Source organism: Anabrus simplex, chromosome 2 (assembly GCF_040414725.1).
Source record: "Anabrus simplex isolate iqAnaSimp1 chromosome 2, ASM4041472v1, whole genome shotgun sequence".
NCBI lineage: Eukaryota > Metazoa > Arthropoda > Insecta > Orthoptera > Tettigoniidae > Anabrus > Anabrus simplex.
This window is the reverse complement of record NC_090266.1, coordinates 312,618,259-312,635,826: the sequence shown is the minus strand read 5'-3', so window position 1 is coordinate 312,635,826 and position 17,568 is coordinate 312,618,259. Positions and strand designations below refer to the sequence as shown.

The following is a 17,568-nucleotide window of genomic DNA, read 5'->3' as shown; positions in this document are numbered from 1 at the left end:
ATAATTTTTTAGAGTTCGTGAAAAGGATGGATGATATTAAATTCACAATAGAATCAGAAGATAGAACATTGCTAAACTATTTAAATGCCATGATAACTATAGCTCATTCCTCGTTAACGAAAGGAACTACAAGGAGTGAGCACACCCCCCTCTGAAACACCCATAATTCCTCGTGATTAAGACATATTATACTGTACTTTGTAATGTATTATGAAATACAGATTAGAAAGGATGAGGCATTTTTGTCCATAAGTTATTTTTTTTAAAATACCGAGCTCGATAGCTGCAGTCGCTTATGTGCGGCCAGTATCCAGTAATCGGGAGATAATGGGTTCAAACCCCACTGTCGGCAGCCCTGAAGATGGTTTTCCGTGGTTCATTTTCACAACAAGCAAATGCTGGGGCTGTACCTTAATTAAGGCCACGGCCCTTCCCATTCTTAGGCCTTCCCTATCCCATCGTCGCCATAAGACCTATCTGTGTCGGTGTGACGTAAAGCAAATAGCAGTTATTAAAATAACTATATAACATTTTCTTTTTCATAAATATATTTGTAGGGAGGAAGCACAAAGGCAGGAACAGCCATCGATTCTTTGCCTTCCTTCATTTTCCTTCTTCTGTCTTGCTCTCGTACAAGCCTGTGTAATCCCTCACTCTGTGGACCACCGGCAACTCATTTCTGTAGTGAAGTCATCGACGGTATTGATCTGTTGCGTGAGTTTTTAGGCTTTCAATCAGTGTGTACTTGTCTTGTGTTGAGTGAGAGTTGGTTGTATATTGCATAGTATTTGTGTGTGTTCTATTATTTTTGTACTGTATAGAAGTTGTTACTGAAGATTTTGGTGTTGTGCGCAGCGATATGTCATGGCCTAACTTGTACTGATAAAAAGATTTGCTGTGGTTTCATTTGTGCTTGGTTTTGTTATTAAGCTGTTCTTTCTTAAGTACATTTTAATTTTACCACTTTTTTTTTACGACCGCATTTAATTTTTACCATTGTTTTTATGAGCGATACGACAGCACAGTAGTACCCCGTGTTGCCTGAGGAAATTTAGTAAATGGAATTAAATGCATACCTCCCTCCTCGAGCCCATAAAAAAATACTTTTCTATTTTCTGCCCCAATTTGCTTTACACTTCAATGCTGAGGTTTTTTACATGCCGTAGTGTACCTCTGATGCTGTACAAAACAAAAATAGCTCCTGTAAACCCCCCGTCCCCTTCAGTTCAAAAAAGTAATTTGCAGCTTAGTTTCTTCCGCTTTTTATCTTGAACTTAAATACTGAATTTCACAAATTTATGTGCCGCCGTTTCCCCGTGATGGTGTTGAGCAGAGCCGTTCGATATGGCAACCCTGTTGTCAGAAGAGCAATACTGCTTTCTTAACACGGAATTAACTATCGGAAGAACAGTACATTTGAATACAAACTTTCAGGAAACGAACACAAACTTATTTGATTAATAATAATAATAATAATAATAATAATAATAATAATAATAATGATTTTACGTCCCACTAACTAAATTTCTTACAGTTTTAAGAGATGCCGAGGTGCCAGAATTTAGTCTCGCAGGAGTTCTTTAACATGCCAATAAATCTAACGACATCAGACTGATGTATTTGTGCATCTTCAAATACAAACGGACTGAGCCAGAATCAAACCTGCCAAGTTGAAACAAGAATGGGTATTCCAAGCAGAATGTCAATCGAATAAAAAACAAAATAAGCAATAAACCTAAAACAAGTCTAATCAAGGAACTGAAAGAAAAGAAGAGTTTTGCAGTTCTCGCATTCATAGGCATTCTTATGGACTTGCGAAGATTTAAAAAAAGGAACTGAAATTGCGTATAAAAAGATAATAATAAAAATATTTTATTTAACTCGCATAAAGTTAATAAATTTCAGAACAATACATTGGACTATCAGGTAGGAGCTTGGAGACAGGTTACAAAGAGCACATTAACGCTATTAAACATGAGAGAGAGAGAGAGAGAGAGAGAGAGAGAGAGAGCGAGAGAGAAAAAACTGCTTAATGATAATAATGTACTGTTTAAACTGGCTTGCATGGTTCCAAACGAGATCAATTTTGAGATCAAGGACAGCCTTACGTGATCACAAATACACAAACAGTCTGCTCATTAAGTATTTTAATTTTCTCAATTTACTTAATTATATAAAACCTTCTCTTGATCCTGAATTACAAGACATGCTTTTCTTCCTTTTATTGTATAGTGTAAAGAAAGCATAAGCAAACTGACCAAAAAGATATTAGTCATTGGTGGCATTCTTCAAGAGGAGGATTTGTAATGAATTTATAATGGCAGACACAAACTTTGTTTTCAGTAATATTGTTAGTAATTAAGTAAGAGAAGCTCACATTTTATAAAAATTGGGTTGTATGTAATTTAATTTGACAAGTCTGATATTTTAATTGCAATGAATACAGAAGATTGAGTGGTATGTAATTTTTTAATAACATATTTTAATTTTAAATTATTTGGTATAAGAAAATTCATATACAGGGTTTCTCTTACAAAGTAAGACTGAACGCAGTGTTTGTATTCTGTGCTATGGCAGCTGCTTCAGCCGTACTTATGTTGCGCGTGGCCACCCTGTGTTAAGCATGTATACAATCTTATATGAAATCTTACTATATACATGGCACTAGAAGTGTTGTACTTCCTGGGTTATAGAGGCATTGTATCCGGTAAACACATTCTGGCTGATGTGAATGAGTTCTGCCACTGTAATGTTTCTGATTTAATTTGTATTATTTTCTTTCAGTTCCTCTAATGTGTAAGGATTTGTTCGATACAATTTTTCTTTTGGTTTACCCCACAAGTAAAAAATCACACACTGTTAGATCTGGAGAACGAGGGGGAAATAGACTAGCTCTGATCACTCTGTCTCCAAACAGTTCCGAGATCGTAAGAAGGGAATCTTCTACTGTGTGAGCAGGGTCTGAATCTTGTTGAAACTACCCAAGCAATTTTTCTTCTTAACCAATAGAAGAACGGCGCCAAAATGTTATCTTGGTACCACTCAGCATTTACTGTAGCCTCGGAAAAAAAAAAAAATAAATAAAAAAAAAAAAAAAAATTGTCTTGCACTAACAGCACACCAAACACCAATGTTCCTATCATAATGAGGGACTTCATAAACACCATTAGAATTTTCTGCATACTGAGGAAATTAAGTGGTGAAGTTAAAGACTGGGTAGGTTTCTGGAGCCAATTCCGTAGGATACATTATGATCTGGACAAACAGTAGAAAGGGAAGATAAATTCCCGTACCTAATTCAGGCTACTACAGAGGGCAGTAGGGCGAGAGACGTTGTAAATAGCTTTCTGTCTACAGCTGATAACTAATGAGAAAACAATTCAGTGTTTACAGAGAAGAGAAGAGAAGAGAAGAGAAGAGAAGAGAAGAGAAGAGAAGAATTATTGGGGGAGTTTTATGTTCGTGAAATATTACGACTGGTTGTTCAGAATTTCACAGTGTCTTACGAACTCACACCTTTGCAACTCTATGATCAATTAGAGTCGCATCTTAGGTCATTGGAACCGTTTGGAATGACCAGTGATAAGAATGCATTGCAGCCTTTTTATTCCCCCTAGTTGAGTTATCACTCTTATAAGACGTGCTAAGAGTGTGGTTAAGAACTGAAATTTCTTTGCCTATCAGTGAAATAGCACAGAATCTTTATTGTGAGACATTGTCGCAGCTATCACTTTTTCTGAAGAACGAAGTTGAGGGAGAACAGAGAATTTCTCTCGTCCCAAGGGGAATTCCATATATCCTCACAGACACCGGGAAAGCAGAAGAGGAAGTCACCTCAACTTGAATCTAAACCTACTGCTAGTAATCTGATTGCTGGAGAAGCAAGAGGTACATCAAATGGAAGCAATTGTGCCTTCTGTAAGAGAAACCATGATATAAAGGTATGTTTCAAGGCACAGAATATGACTGTCTGAAAAGAAAAGTATATTGATGAAAACGGGGTGTTGCCACCAATATCTGAAACAAGGTCATACGGCAAGACTTGTAAAATGACTGTGCGGTGTCAGGAATGTGAGAAGAGAGACTGTATTCTTATGTGTCCAAAGTTGTAGTTGAAGTAGTAGAACAAAGGGGAGAAGAAAGAGGAGCCAAGTATGGAAAAACACGAAGCAACGTTGAGCAGTCAAAGCTATGGTCAAGAGGTTCTCCATCAAACCCTAATGGTGAAGATCCCATCCGGAAGACAAGAACGCATCGTCAGGGCTTTGATCGACATTAAATCAAAGCAATCTTACTTATTGGAAAGAACTGTTGTGCCTGTTGGACTTCAAACCTCAGGTGGGGAGACCTTAACTCATGCTTTGAATGGAGGTGTTGAAACTGACCGGCAGTTGCATTCAACCTACTAGTTGAAGATCTGCAGCGTCAATGGATAGTATTGTAGTGATATCCCTGTGCTCAGTCAGCCTGTGATTTGTGGTGAAATTCCTAAGCTTCAGAGGGGTCCCTTAATGAAGAAACTTAAACAAAACATTTTTGTTTCTGATTGTGGTCCCAACTGACCTGAAATTGAACTGCTTCTGGGAGTTAACGTGTATGGGCCGTTACTCACCAGGAGAATTGAAACTTTGAACTGTGGACCAGTAGCTGTAGAAACCCATTTGGGATGGGTTGTTATGGGAAGTTTGGCGGGTCGCCATTCCTCCTGTAGTGCTAACATGTTTGTAACATCCCTGCTGACATGGAATTCTACTGTGACAACTATGGAAATTAGACACTCTTGGAATAAAAGATCGTGTGGAAAAGAAGTCCCGAGAAGAAATGGAGATTGCCACACTTGTCTATTTTAAAAATACAGTTTGTATTAACAGTGAGGGACACTATGAGGTCAGCTTACCTTGGAATGAGAGGTTCGAGGATTTGCAAGAAAACGTAGAATTACTGAGAAGAGGTGCAGGTCTATTTCAGTGAAAACGAGCTGTGAAGGAAAGTATGGTGATCATGACGGGATACTTAAAGAATGGCAACAAGAAGTGATAGAAGAAATGAATAAGAAAGGCCACTACTTACCACACCGGGAAGTGTTTAAAGACAATTCTACTACATCTGTCACATCGCTATTCGATGCCTCCAGCAAGAATAAGGAATATCCATCTTTGAATGTGTGCCTAGAAAAGGGTCCCAATTTACTGGAGCAAATTCCACCGCCTCTGAGATGTTAACTTGGAAGATTTTGTGCCAATTAACAATAGTCTAGTGACATAAAAAATCTGCGATGTTGACGGTATAGATGCACATCATGCTGCCGCTGCTGTCCAAGATGAAGGCAGTGATGAGGAAATTGAATCTGCGGATGAAATTGTTCCCACAGGAAATGAAGTTTTCGGAGCAATCGATCTGCTCCAAAACTACATGATCACTGCTATTCCTGGCAGCGTATTAAGTGATGTGAACAGCTGCTTAAACGACATACAAGATGTAATCATTCACAGCAGTAGTACACATGCTTCACAAGCATCACTCAAAGACTTTTTTAATAGGAAGCGAAATAAAATCTGCATTTTGTATCGGAACTACAGTAATGAAGAATAATGTGCTGTACTGTAATAATAATACAGTTAAATAAAATACATTACTGAAATATAGTTACCCAATTGTTTTCCCACCTCACAAATCATTTCCCATCTATAGCCCTGTCCCACTTATTGTGTGTTTAAACCACAGTCCCTTGAAGAGCGTAATGTAATCACTGTATAACACATTTGTGTGGCTATTGTTCCCATGTTGCAGTCCATCTTAAGTAGATCCCTCAAGAAGAGCGAGGGGCACTTGTCATGTGAGATACTGTCTCCCGTCAGACGGAAGGAACGTAATGAACATTATGTGTTGAGGGAGAGTTGCAGAGATGTGTAGAGACAGTAAAAGCACACAATCACTGAACTATCAGAATTAACCATCCACAATTTAAACACCAAAACCTGAACGGAGGGCCCCTCAGACCAAAGGCTAGGATGCTACCAATCAGCCAAGGAGGTGAACATTTAGCTTGCTAGAGACAAGGTAGTGGATTGCACCATCATAAAAACTATGAACACTTGAGCAGTCTTGGTGAAATCAGTAATTATTGGCAGGCAGTTTTGATCCCGGCTCAATCCGGTGGTATTTGAAGTTGCTAAAATATGTCAGCCTCATATCAGTAGATTTACTGGCATGTACAAGAACTCTTGCAGGACTAAATTTTGGCACTTTGTCATCACCAAAAACCATAAAAGTAGTTAGTGGGTCATAAAGCCAATAACATTATTATTATTATTATTATTATTATTATTATTATTATTATCAGTAATCATCAAATCAGTTTTTACTGTCAGTGTCAGACTGAGTGGCTCTGACAGTTGAGGCCTGGCCTTCTGCCCCCAACTTCGCAGGTTCAATCCTGGGTCAGTCCAGTGGTATATGAAGGTACTCAAATATGTCAGCCTTGTGTCTGTACATTTACCCGCACGAAAAAGAACTCCTCGAGGACAAAATTTACAAAAACCGTTGAAAATAATTAGTGGTACATAAAACCAATAACATTATTTACTGCCAGTCTGTTGCCCCATTTCTCCCGTGAGTTTTTTTTTTTTTTTTTTGCTAGGGGCTTTACGTTGCACCGACACAGATAGGTCTTATGGCGACGATGGGATAGGAAAGGCATCTGTTTCTAATACAAAAAACATCTATGCTTAAAAATATATGTACAGAGCTGGAAAAGGAATGATTTAAAAAAATGCTGGAAATACTCTCGAATTAAGTCAGTCATAACGTAATGAGAACTCACCGAGAGGTGGTCCTATAGTTAAGGTCACTGTGTAGCCAGAATCTTTTATGAGGTTGACGATATCACCATGATGCATATTCATGATATCAATATGATTTACTGCAAGAATTCTGTCACCTACATGAAGATGACCACATCGTTCTGCAGGACTACCTTCAATGATGCGACCTGAAACATATATGCCATTTCCATCACAATATCAAGTGAAGACAAACAATGACAATAATTTAACATTCACTCAGCAAGAAATCTACACTGGAGGTTGTGTAGAAAGCAAAACAAGAGCTTTAATAAATATTGCATTCAGTAACTCGTTATCAAACCGAAGTAGGTCAATAAAATTACCCGCTTGCAGTAACTCTAAGACAGGCAAAATTCCAAAATATATTTCAGTGTTAAAAAGAAAATGTAAATGTAGGACAAGAGTATTTAACATTTGAATATTAAGATTTTATAAACCAAATTTTATGTACAGTGCACACTCACATCTTTTAAAACAAAAGGCTACAGCAGACAATGTGTCCCATTTCGAATCAACATGAAGCAATTACATCCTGCACATGTTCACTTAACTTTAATTAGATGATAATGATTCTTGCCTTAAGGGGAGACAAAGCATGTAGGAAATTTGAAACATAGGTCAAGACATGGAACTTGGATTTCACGCAAAAACTTGAGGTCCCGTGGTTATGATCACATAATCAACAGTAATGGAAAACTACAGGCTTGGCTGTTTGCTTTTAGAGGGTTAGAGATCATGGTTTTAATTTTATATTTCTTTGCATTACCTTTATTTTTAAATGTATTTGACAAGTAACAGTGGTAGCAGCAGCAGTAGCTGCAATATGCACTGTTTCTATTGATACAGATGCATCTGTGCCATAGATGGAAAAATGGGAAACAGTGGCTCACAGTAAAATGCATGGCTACTAAGAAAAAGTTTATTAGCTTACCACACACTGCGAAAACTGCAATTACATGCATGACATATTGTCTGCTGGTGCAGAGAGATGTTCTTTGTATGTCACATGTTTTGTCAGCACTGAGTTTCCATCTCTCACATAATACTGATAAAATGTAAAAAATCTCTTCAAAAATCTCTTACATATACTTTTATTCCACAGTTTCAAGTCTTGCTTGAAGTTATGTTCAAAATTTTACATACTGCTGTTTTAAAAATCAGTACCTTTGTTCTCCATGTACATTTTGAGAAAAGGCATCTGTAAGTGAGGTCAAGTTATCAAATGATATCATTGGGTTGAATAGCTATAATGGTACAGGGCTGACTTTCTGAGTCCAACTTGGCAAGTTCGATCCTGGCTCAGTCGGGTGGTATTCAACGTTGCTCAAATATGCCACTCTCATGTTGGTAGGTTTACTGGCAAGTAAAAGAACACCCACAGGATAGAATTGTGGCACTTCGGTGAATCGAAAATCTGTGAAAGAATTTAGTGGGATTGCCCGAAATTATTACGGAAAAGCAAAATTATCACAGAAAAAAAAATTCTACAGAGAAAGGAATTGATAAGTGGTGCTTGTTTCTATGCACACTAGTTGACCAGCCTATGAATTTGAATGACACTTCTATATGCTACAGGATCTGGGAACTTACTTGCCAGTTTTTGAACACTAATCATATGTTCTGTTACAAGCATTTAGTAACTTGCACGCTTGCGCACTCCAATTTCAAGAATAAGGTCACTGATTAACACAGACATATTAAAGAGTGATAGACTGATGGCTTGCTGTGAGCAATATGGTTCATTTTCATAGGTTTGTAGAGTTTTATGCAGTGGTTGTTCATGATAGGATTATTGATAACCCACTTCACAGATTAGCACTTGATAACGTGTACCTTGTTTGACTTATGATACATTTATTGTAAGTTCTTTGTGCCACTGTAAGTAACTGTGCAAAATATGTTTCCAGATGATGATTCCAGAGGATGATACACATACTCAACTGCCACTTTTATGCACCATATCCCATTAAATTTAATAAAGGTAAAAGCAGAATATCCCAGGGAAAACAGGGAAAATACAGGGAGAACAGATTTAGGTTTTTAGCAGGCAACCTGGTGTTTCTCACGCTCAACAGATGGACATACTTGCGCCAACTGCTCGAAGATGGCAGTACACAAAGCGTGCGACATATCCAGTATTGAATTAGTGTGGCGTAGGTTATATTTCTGTTGATGATAACGTGATGCAAGTGTAATGGACTAGTATAACATGGAAACAATTCCCTAAACCCATGGGTAAATAGTAGAAATATCAAGCTCAATTAGTAAGTGTTGTTTACGTCTATTTTTTTTTTTTTACGTAGTTATGTACAGGTATTTTTTGTGTGATGTATGATCTGTCTTGTGTAACAAAACATGTGAGGTTATGTCATGATACATCTGCTGTATGTATATTAATAAGAGTTTATTTAATGTAACAACACATAATTAATAGTATATAATTTATTATTACCTGTAAATATGATATATAAATCCAATGTAATGTTGTACAAAACAGGGTAATAGTCCAGAACAATGTATCTTTGGCACTAAGAGTTACAGAACATTCGATCCATTTGTAAATAGGTTATTGTAGACTCCGGAAATTACGAGAAAACATGTTGTGCCTTACTTTTCTAGAAGCCTGGCCAGGTAAGGTATATAAAGAGGCAGCCTCGGGAGCTGGAGTTGAGCTGTTAGCGAGAGTTGCTAGTGGAAGTCGTGAACTTATGTTGTGAATTTGTTGTGTTGGTAGTTGGTTGACATTCTAATGTTGCAATCTGCTTCTTCTTCTTCTTAAATCAATCAATCAATCAATCAATCAATCAATCAATCAATCAACCAATCAATCAACCAATCAACCAACCAACCAACGTACCTTGATATGTATTTAAGGCAGTCGCTCAGGTGGCAGATACCCTATCTGGTGTTTTCCTAGCCTTTTCTTAAATGATTGCAAAGAAATTTGAAATTTATTAAACATCTTCCCTGGTATGTTATTCCAATCCCTAACTCCCCTTCTTATAAATGAATATTTGCTCCAATTTGTCCTCTTGAATTCCAACCTTATCTTCATATTGTGATCTATTCTACTTTTAAAGACACCACTCAAACTTATTCATTTACTAATGTCATTCCACGCCATCTCTCCACTGACAGCTCGAATGGTCCACCCAATTAATACACTTCACTTTACAAGTGAAAACACATTCAATATTAAAATATATTATACATTCCTTGGTAAATGTTTCATCTAAGTGAAGACTTCAGCTATAGCGTCTCGTAACAGATTAAGATACATCATTATCACTGGCTAATAATTTAAAAAAATGGATGAACCAATGTCCTTTACGAAATGTTTGAGAATACAATAAAAATGATACACACTATTTTTCATAAAATTGTCTACCACTTCCTTCCACCAATTAATATCACCACGCGCAGTGTCTACTTTCTTCTCAAGAAGAATTCAAAAACTTCATATTCAGTCTGCACAATTCTAACAATCATCCATGCAGCCCTATCAACATGGCTTGGTTACCAAAGTACCAAATTCTCCGCTTAAGCTGATACAGTGTTTAATCGACTCTTCTTCTAGAGTATCAACTACACATTTTGTTACTCAGACATTGTACATACTTCTATATTTTTATATATGTGTCAGTTTACATTGTGTTCATTCTTAGTACCATAGCACTCGGTCCACAACCGTTATGTATTACCAGGACCTACTGAATTCCATGAGTCTAAAATCATACTAAAAATTTTTAACCTACAACACAGAGCACCTCATTTGTACTTTTATTCCAGACTTTTTAGCATGTTTAGTGTACTTGTATTATTTATTGCTCACCTATGTCACATGCAATATTTCAACTTCATTTGCAACATTTTGACCGCCATACCCCTTGCGTAATTCAACCATACTTCATATTGTAAATTCATCATCATAATCATTTCAATTTATCCCGCTGTAGCCGGGTAGGGGCAAATATGGTTCCTCTCCATTTTCTTCGGTCTTTCCACCACTCCTCCTCCAACAGTGTGTCCCAGTCAAGGGTTCTTCCTATAATACTGCGTTGCATTGTGTCCGTCCATCTCAATCGTGGTTGTCCATGGTCTCTCCTTCCTTGCATTTGCATCTCCATCATCTTTTTTGGCATTCTTTTGTCACTCATTCGCTTTATGTGCCCAAACCATCTTAGTTGGCTCTTCTCTATTCTATCATTCATTTTTTCCACTCCAATTTCTTCCCGGATTTTCTCATTCCTTATTTTGTCTCTTCTACTCTTCTGTATCATACTCCTCAAGAACTTCATTTCAGCTGCCTGTATTCTACTCTCATCCTTCTTTGTCATTGTCCAAGTTTCTGCCCCGTAAGTAGTTATGGGTACGTAATACATCTTGTACATAGTTTCCTTTGCTTCCATTGGCACATCTTTGTCCCATAACATGTTTCTTACACTATGATAGAAACAACTTCCAGCTTGAATCCTCTTGCTAATCTCAGCATCCAGTCACGCATTCTCCATTAATTCACTCACCAGGTATTTAAATGTTTCTACTACTTCCAGGGGCTTGTCTGCAAGTCTAATCTGACCTTTCCCTTCTTTCTCCTCTCTAGTCATAACAAGAGTTTTACTCTTTTCTACACTTATTTTCAATCCACATTCTTCGATCTTCCCATTCACCACATTCAACTGTTCTTGAACCTTCCTGTCGTCTTTTCCCCAAATCACAATATCATCTGCAAATAACATCATGTTCATTTCTCTTCCTCCATAAGCTGCTTTTGCTGTTCTCATGATGTCATCCATTACTATTGTAAACAGGATTGGTGACAGAACACTTCCCTGCCTCAGCCCACTAGTATTTTACACCAACTTGTCCTGCCAACTTGTGTTTGCACGCAACTACAACATTCCTTGTACATTGCCATGATCATTTTTATTAATCCCTGTCCAATTCCTTTCTGCACCAGACTGTCCCAAACTTTAGTCCTGGGCACACTTGTCATATGCCTTTTCAATGTCAATGAATGTCATCACCATATCATTCCCGTACTCCCATTGCTTTTCCATCAGCTGTCTCATAATGAAAATGGGCTCTATTGTTGACCTTCCACTTCTGAAACCAAACTGATTTCCCAGTATCTGATTCTCAACCTTATCCTACTTTCCAGTATCCTGTGAATTATCTTAGCAACATGGGATATTATAGTAATTCCCCTGTAGTTCTTCAAAACTTTCTTATCTTTCTTGAAAATTGGGATGATTATTCCTTTTTGCCAATCATCAGGGACATCCTTATTCTCCCAGACAATCCTGAGAACTCGATATGTCCACTGCAGGCCTACAGCTCCAGCTGCCTTTATCATCACCACTGAAATTTCATCTGTTCCAGCAGTTTTTCCATTCTTTATCTTTCTTACTGCCATTTCAATTTCATTCATTGTAATTTCTTTATCCATTTCTTCGTCAACTAATTGCCTTTCCTGGTCGTCCATTGAATGACTCGTCAGTTCTTACGTTCAGCAACTTCTGAAAATACTCTCTCCATCTATTCCTTATTTCTTCTGGCTTTGTTAATATTATGCCGTCTTCATTCTTCACAAATCTTGTGTTTACTTGATCTCTCTTTTTTGTTTCTTAAGATACCATACAGTAATTTCTTGCTGCCCTGCATATCATCTTTCAATTTCTGTGTGAATAAAGTCCAGCTCTTCCTCTTTTCTTTCTCCACTACTTTTTTGGTCAAATTCTTTGCCTCCACATATTTTCTTTTGCTTTCTTCAGTCTTAGATGTTTTCCATGCTTTCCATGCCATCTTCTTTTCCTTCACTTTAATCTTTACCCTATCATTCCACCAGTGTGTCTCTTTGTCCTTCACATTTCCTGATGTTCTACCACATACCTTTACTGCACATCCAACCAGTGCTTCCTTAAATTTTTTCCATTCATCTTCAACACTCCCCACCTCGTCCTGGGTACCAAGGGTATTACTTCCCTTTCAAATTCTTCTTGTATGCTTTTCTCCTTCAACTTCCATACTTTAATTCTTATCTCTCTTCTCAATGGGGGTTTTTTCAATCCTTCCCACTTTCAATTTTCCTACCACAACTCTATGATCTTCACCAAAGGCTTCTTCAGGCATAGCTGTAACATCTAAAAGGTTCTTCCGGTGTTCTTTCTCTATGATTATGTAATCAATCATGGTCTTTGTTCTTCTGTCCCCCAACCATACCTTGTAATCTTCTGACTGTTCTTCTTCCTAAACCAGGTATTTCCAACAATCATTCGATTCCTCATGTAAAAATCCACCAACACCTTGCCTTCTGGGTTTACCTTTCCATATCCAAAGGGCCCTACAACATCTTCCTTTCCTTGTCTTTCCATTCCAAGTTGTGCATTTAAATCTCCCATCAATATCCCTTCCTTATATTCTATCTGTCTCTCCACTTCCTCTAAAAAGTCCTCCAGATGTTCATCTATGCAACCCGTTTGTGGGGCATACAAATGAAATATATCTTTCACACCATTTTCAAAGTGGAGTCTCATCACCATCATCCTATCGCTGACGGATTTTGTATATTCCACATATTCTAGGATTTCTTTTCTAAGTATGATGGCCACTCCATTTTTTGCTGCAGGTCCTCCACTGTAATACAGCCTGTATCCTTCTTTCAGAGGAATCTCTCCCGTGCCCCTTTTCTTGGTCTCACACAGTCCAAGTATGGCTATATCTTTTTTTTTCATAAAGTCAACCAGTTCCTCGGTCTTTCCTGTCAGTGTCAGGACATTCGCTGTTGCAATCTTGATGAAGTTTGGTGCTGGTTGCTCATTTCTCTCAGTTCCCCCAGCACCTGAAGAGCTGCGTGTCGCTTTTAGCATGCGATGCCCTAACCTATTCCAAGGCACCATATCTGCTTTGTCCATATAGGCTATTGTTACGATGGGCTCGCCACACCCAAAGGCATTTTATACCTACTGCCAGGTTCAAAATTAGGCCGCCCCTAACATGGAAACAGACGCCTTTCGTAGCCGCTCCTCTGGAGTACAGACGCTACGCGTTTGCCCCTTCCGCCATCTCCACCGTACCGTAGTCCACCTTCTCCACCGTAGATGCTTTTGAGGTCTTCACTCGTAACCCTGAGCTGGGACCCATACCAGATGTTACACACTGGGTCAAGTGCTCAGACTCACATAGGCAGGGGCGCCACTCCCTGGGTAGGGCTGCCTCCAAAGAGGGTCCCTACCTGCTATATTCATAAGATTCTTAGCGCTTAGAAACATGTATTAGGATTTCACCAAATACTGTGTATGTTTAATATGGCTGATGATGACCCCGAACAGGGTTGAAACTAGTCTCATGTAATGTAAATAACATTGTAAACACAACTTAGTATTGAATAGGTGGAAAACTCTCCTGTGTATAATTTATGTCACCTGACCTTGTTCGACTGCACTCCATTACTTTTGTTTTGGACTTATTTATGTTCATCTTGTACTCCTCCTCCAGGAATCTGTCCATACCATTCAGCAAAATCTCTAGATTTTTTGCAGAGTCAGATAAAATAATATCATCGGCATATCTCAGGGTTTTGATTTCCTCTCCTTGGATTTTGATTCCTTTTCAAAATTCCTCTTTGATTTCCATTATCGCTTGTTCTATGTAAACATTGAAAAGGAGAGGGGACAAACTGCAGCCTTGCCTCACTCCTTTCTGGATTGCTGCCTCTTTTCCAAAGCCCTCGATTCTTATCACTGCAGGCTGAGTTTTGTATAGATTGTAGATAATTCTCCTTTCTCGGTACCTAATCCCGATCATCTTCAGAATCTCAAACAGCTTGGTCCAATCAACATCATCATGCCTTTTCTAGATCTACGAAAGCCATGCACGTGGGCTCATCTTTCTTAATTCGGTCCTCTAAGATCAGATGTAAAGTCAGGATTGCTTCATCTGTTCCCACATTTCTTCCAAGCCAAATTGATCTTCTCCCAACTCGGTCTCAACTTGTCTTTCCATTCTTCTGTAAATAATACATGTTAAAATTTTGCAGGCGGGAGATACTAAACTAAAGGTGCGGTAGTTTTCACACTTGTCAGCACAGGCTTTCTTCGGAATAGGTATAACAACTATCAGCCGAAAATCGGATGGCACTTCTCCTATATTTTATATTTTACACACTAAACAGAATAACCTCTCCGTGCTGGATACTCTTTTTTTTTTTTTTGCTATTGGCTTTACGTCGCACTGACAGAGATAGGTCTTATGGCGATGATGGGACAGGAAAGGGCTATGAGTGGGGAAGGAAGCGGCCGTGGTCTTTATTAAGATACAGCCCCAGTATTTGCCTGGTTTGAAATGGGAAACCACAGAAAACCATCTTCAGAGCTGCCGACAGTGGGGTTCGAACCCACTATCTCCTGAATACTGGATACTGGCCACACTTAAGGGACTGCAGCTATCGAGCTCGGTCTGGATACTCCTAAGGCAGTCAGTAATTCTGAGGGTATGTCATGAATTCCTGGTGTCTTGTTCCTACTTAGGTCTCTCAAAGCTCTGTCGAATTCTGACCTCAAAATTGAGTCTCCCATGTCATCAGCATGAACAGCCTCTTCTTGTTCCAGAACCCTATCATCTACTTTACCTTGATACAACTGTTGGATATGTTTGTGGCGATAACATTATATTTCTTGTCCTATCGCAAAAATCTATGGTATTGCAGAGGCTTGTACCTACATTAGATCTGTACTATTTCTTTAAAAACGTGTATAAATTTGGCCGTTTTTAATGTGGGACTGTTTCTGAAGTTTACAACCGGTCTAATAGGTATGCCTTCTTTGTGTACCTTAGGCATTGCCCTCAATTTAGGTAATCCTGGGTACATATTTACCAAGCATTTTGCTTCTTTCGAATCCATCAAAAAAGTAGTGTTGGTTAAAATCTGCTTAAATGTCTTTTGCATGTTGTTAGTGGGGTCCTTCTTTATCTGACAAAGCTTCTCTCCCTTCAAAAAATCATTAGTTTTACTGATGTAATCTTCTTTATTCATTAAAACTATAGTATTACCCTTATCAGCCTTCATGACAATTATGCTGTTATTTTATCTTATTTCATCGCAACATAATACTATCCATAGCTTTGATGTTAAGGATATGTACTCGAATATCCTGATTACGGAGACTATCAACATTGTTAAGGACAACTTAAACTCACACAGTCCATTGAGTAGAGTAGAAATAGATGAATTCATCAACTTGTTAACGTTCACATTAGAAAGCAACTTTTTTACTTTTAATAACAACGTGTATAAACAAGTTAATGGGTTGGCCATGCGATCACTAGCGTCTGGTATCCTTGCGGATATATATATATGGACCATATGGAATCTAATAAAATAGTCAGCAAAATAAGAGGATTAGACTTATGGTTAAGGTTTGTTGATGACACGTTCGTTATCATTAACGAACAAGATCAAGCTAAATGAGCTGTTAGACCAATTAAACAACTCAGATAAACATATAACTTTTACAATCGAATCGGAAGATAATAAAAGTCTAAACTACCTAGACGTAACAGTAACTAGAGACAATAAAAACCTGGTTTACCAAATATTCAGAAAGCCTACACATACAGACATTATCAGGAAAGACTCGAACCACCCGGGAGAACACAAGAAAGCGGCATTTTATAGCTTGATCAATAGAGCAGTAAGAACACCACTAGATAAAAATGATTTTAATAAAGAGATAAAAATCATCCACGATATTGCAAGAAGAAATGGTTACCCTACGAGCTATGTCAATAGGATAAAGAATAAGGTCGTGAATAGACCTAACACTCTACTGGTAAATAAGAAAGAAAAGAAGAAATTTGCTACATTCACTTATATTAGTAAACAATCATACGGCTTGGTTAAACTCTTCAGGAAACACAATATCCATGTATCCTCTTTTTTTTTTTTCTAGTTGCTTTACGTCGCACTGACACTGATAGCTCTTATGGCGACGATGGGACAGGAAAGAGCTAGGAGTGGGAAGGAAGCGGCCATGGCCTTAATTAAGGTACAGCCCCAGCATTTGCCCGGTGTGAAAATGGGAAACCACGGAAAATCATTTTCAGGCCTGCCATAGTGGGGTTTGAACCTACTATCTCCCGAATACTGGATACTGGCCACACTTAAGCGACTGCAGCTATCAAGCTTGGTCATGTATCCTTTGGGACAGATGATGATGATGATGATGATGATGATGATGATGATAATAATAATAATAATAATAATAATAATAATAATAATAATAATAAATTTTGTTCAATTCGAATAGCATAAACACCAACAGTAGGTTCAGTAAGTCAGGAGTATACAAATTGTCTTGCCAAGACTGCGAAAAAAAAGTAGGTCGGACAGTCGGGTAGAAGTGCGTTGGTACGGTACAAAGAGCATGTGAATGCACGAAGACATTCTAGATACTCTGCAATGTGCGAACACATGCACGAAAACAATCATCATTTCACTAATATTGAACAGGACATGGTTTTATTACATTCGTTAAACAAAGGTAAACAAATGAATGCCCTTGAGAAGTTAGAAATATTCAAGTTACAAAAATATGATAGTGAAAATAGCCTTAATGAGCACACGGCAGAGGACAACCAGTTGTTTAAACTGGTGACCCAATACCCTAGAAAGAGGGCAAAAGAGAATGAGGAAAAGCATGTAAGGGGGGAAGTATGACGATAG

General features: G+C 38.1%; 1 protein-coding gene across 4 annotated transcripts in view; it reads right to left on the bottom strand.

The window, feature by feature from the left end:
- Magi (membrane associated guanylate kinase, WW and PDZ domain containing protein magi) overlaps window positions 1-17,568 on the bottom strand; it is a 670,891-nt gene that overhangs the window by 192,636 nt on the left and 460,687 nt on the right. For all 4 annotated transcript variants that reach the window (XM_068226155.1, XM_067140637.2, XM_068226156.1 and 1 more), the window contains one exon: window positions 6,824-6,991. In XM_068226155.1, the coding sequence (XP_068082256.1) occupies window positions 6,824-6,991 (168 nt within the window). The remainder of the gene's footprint in view (window positions 1-6,823; window positions 6,992-17,568) is intronic.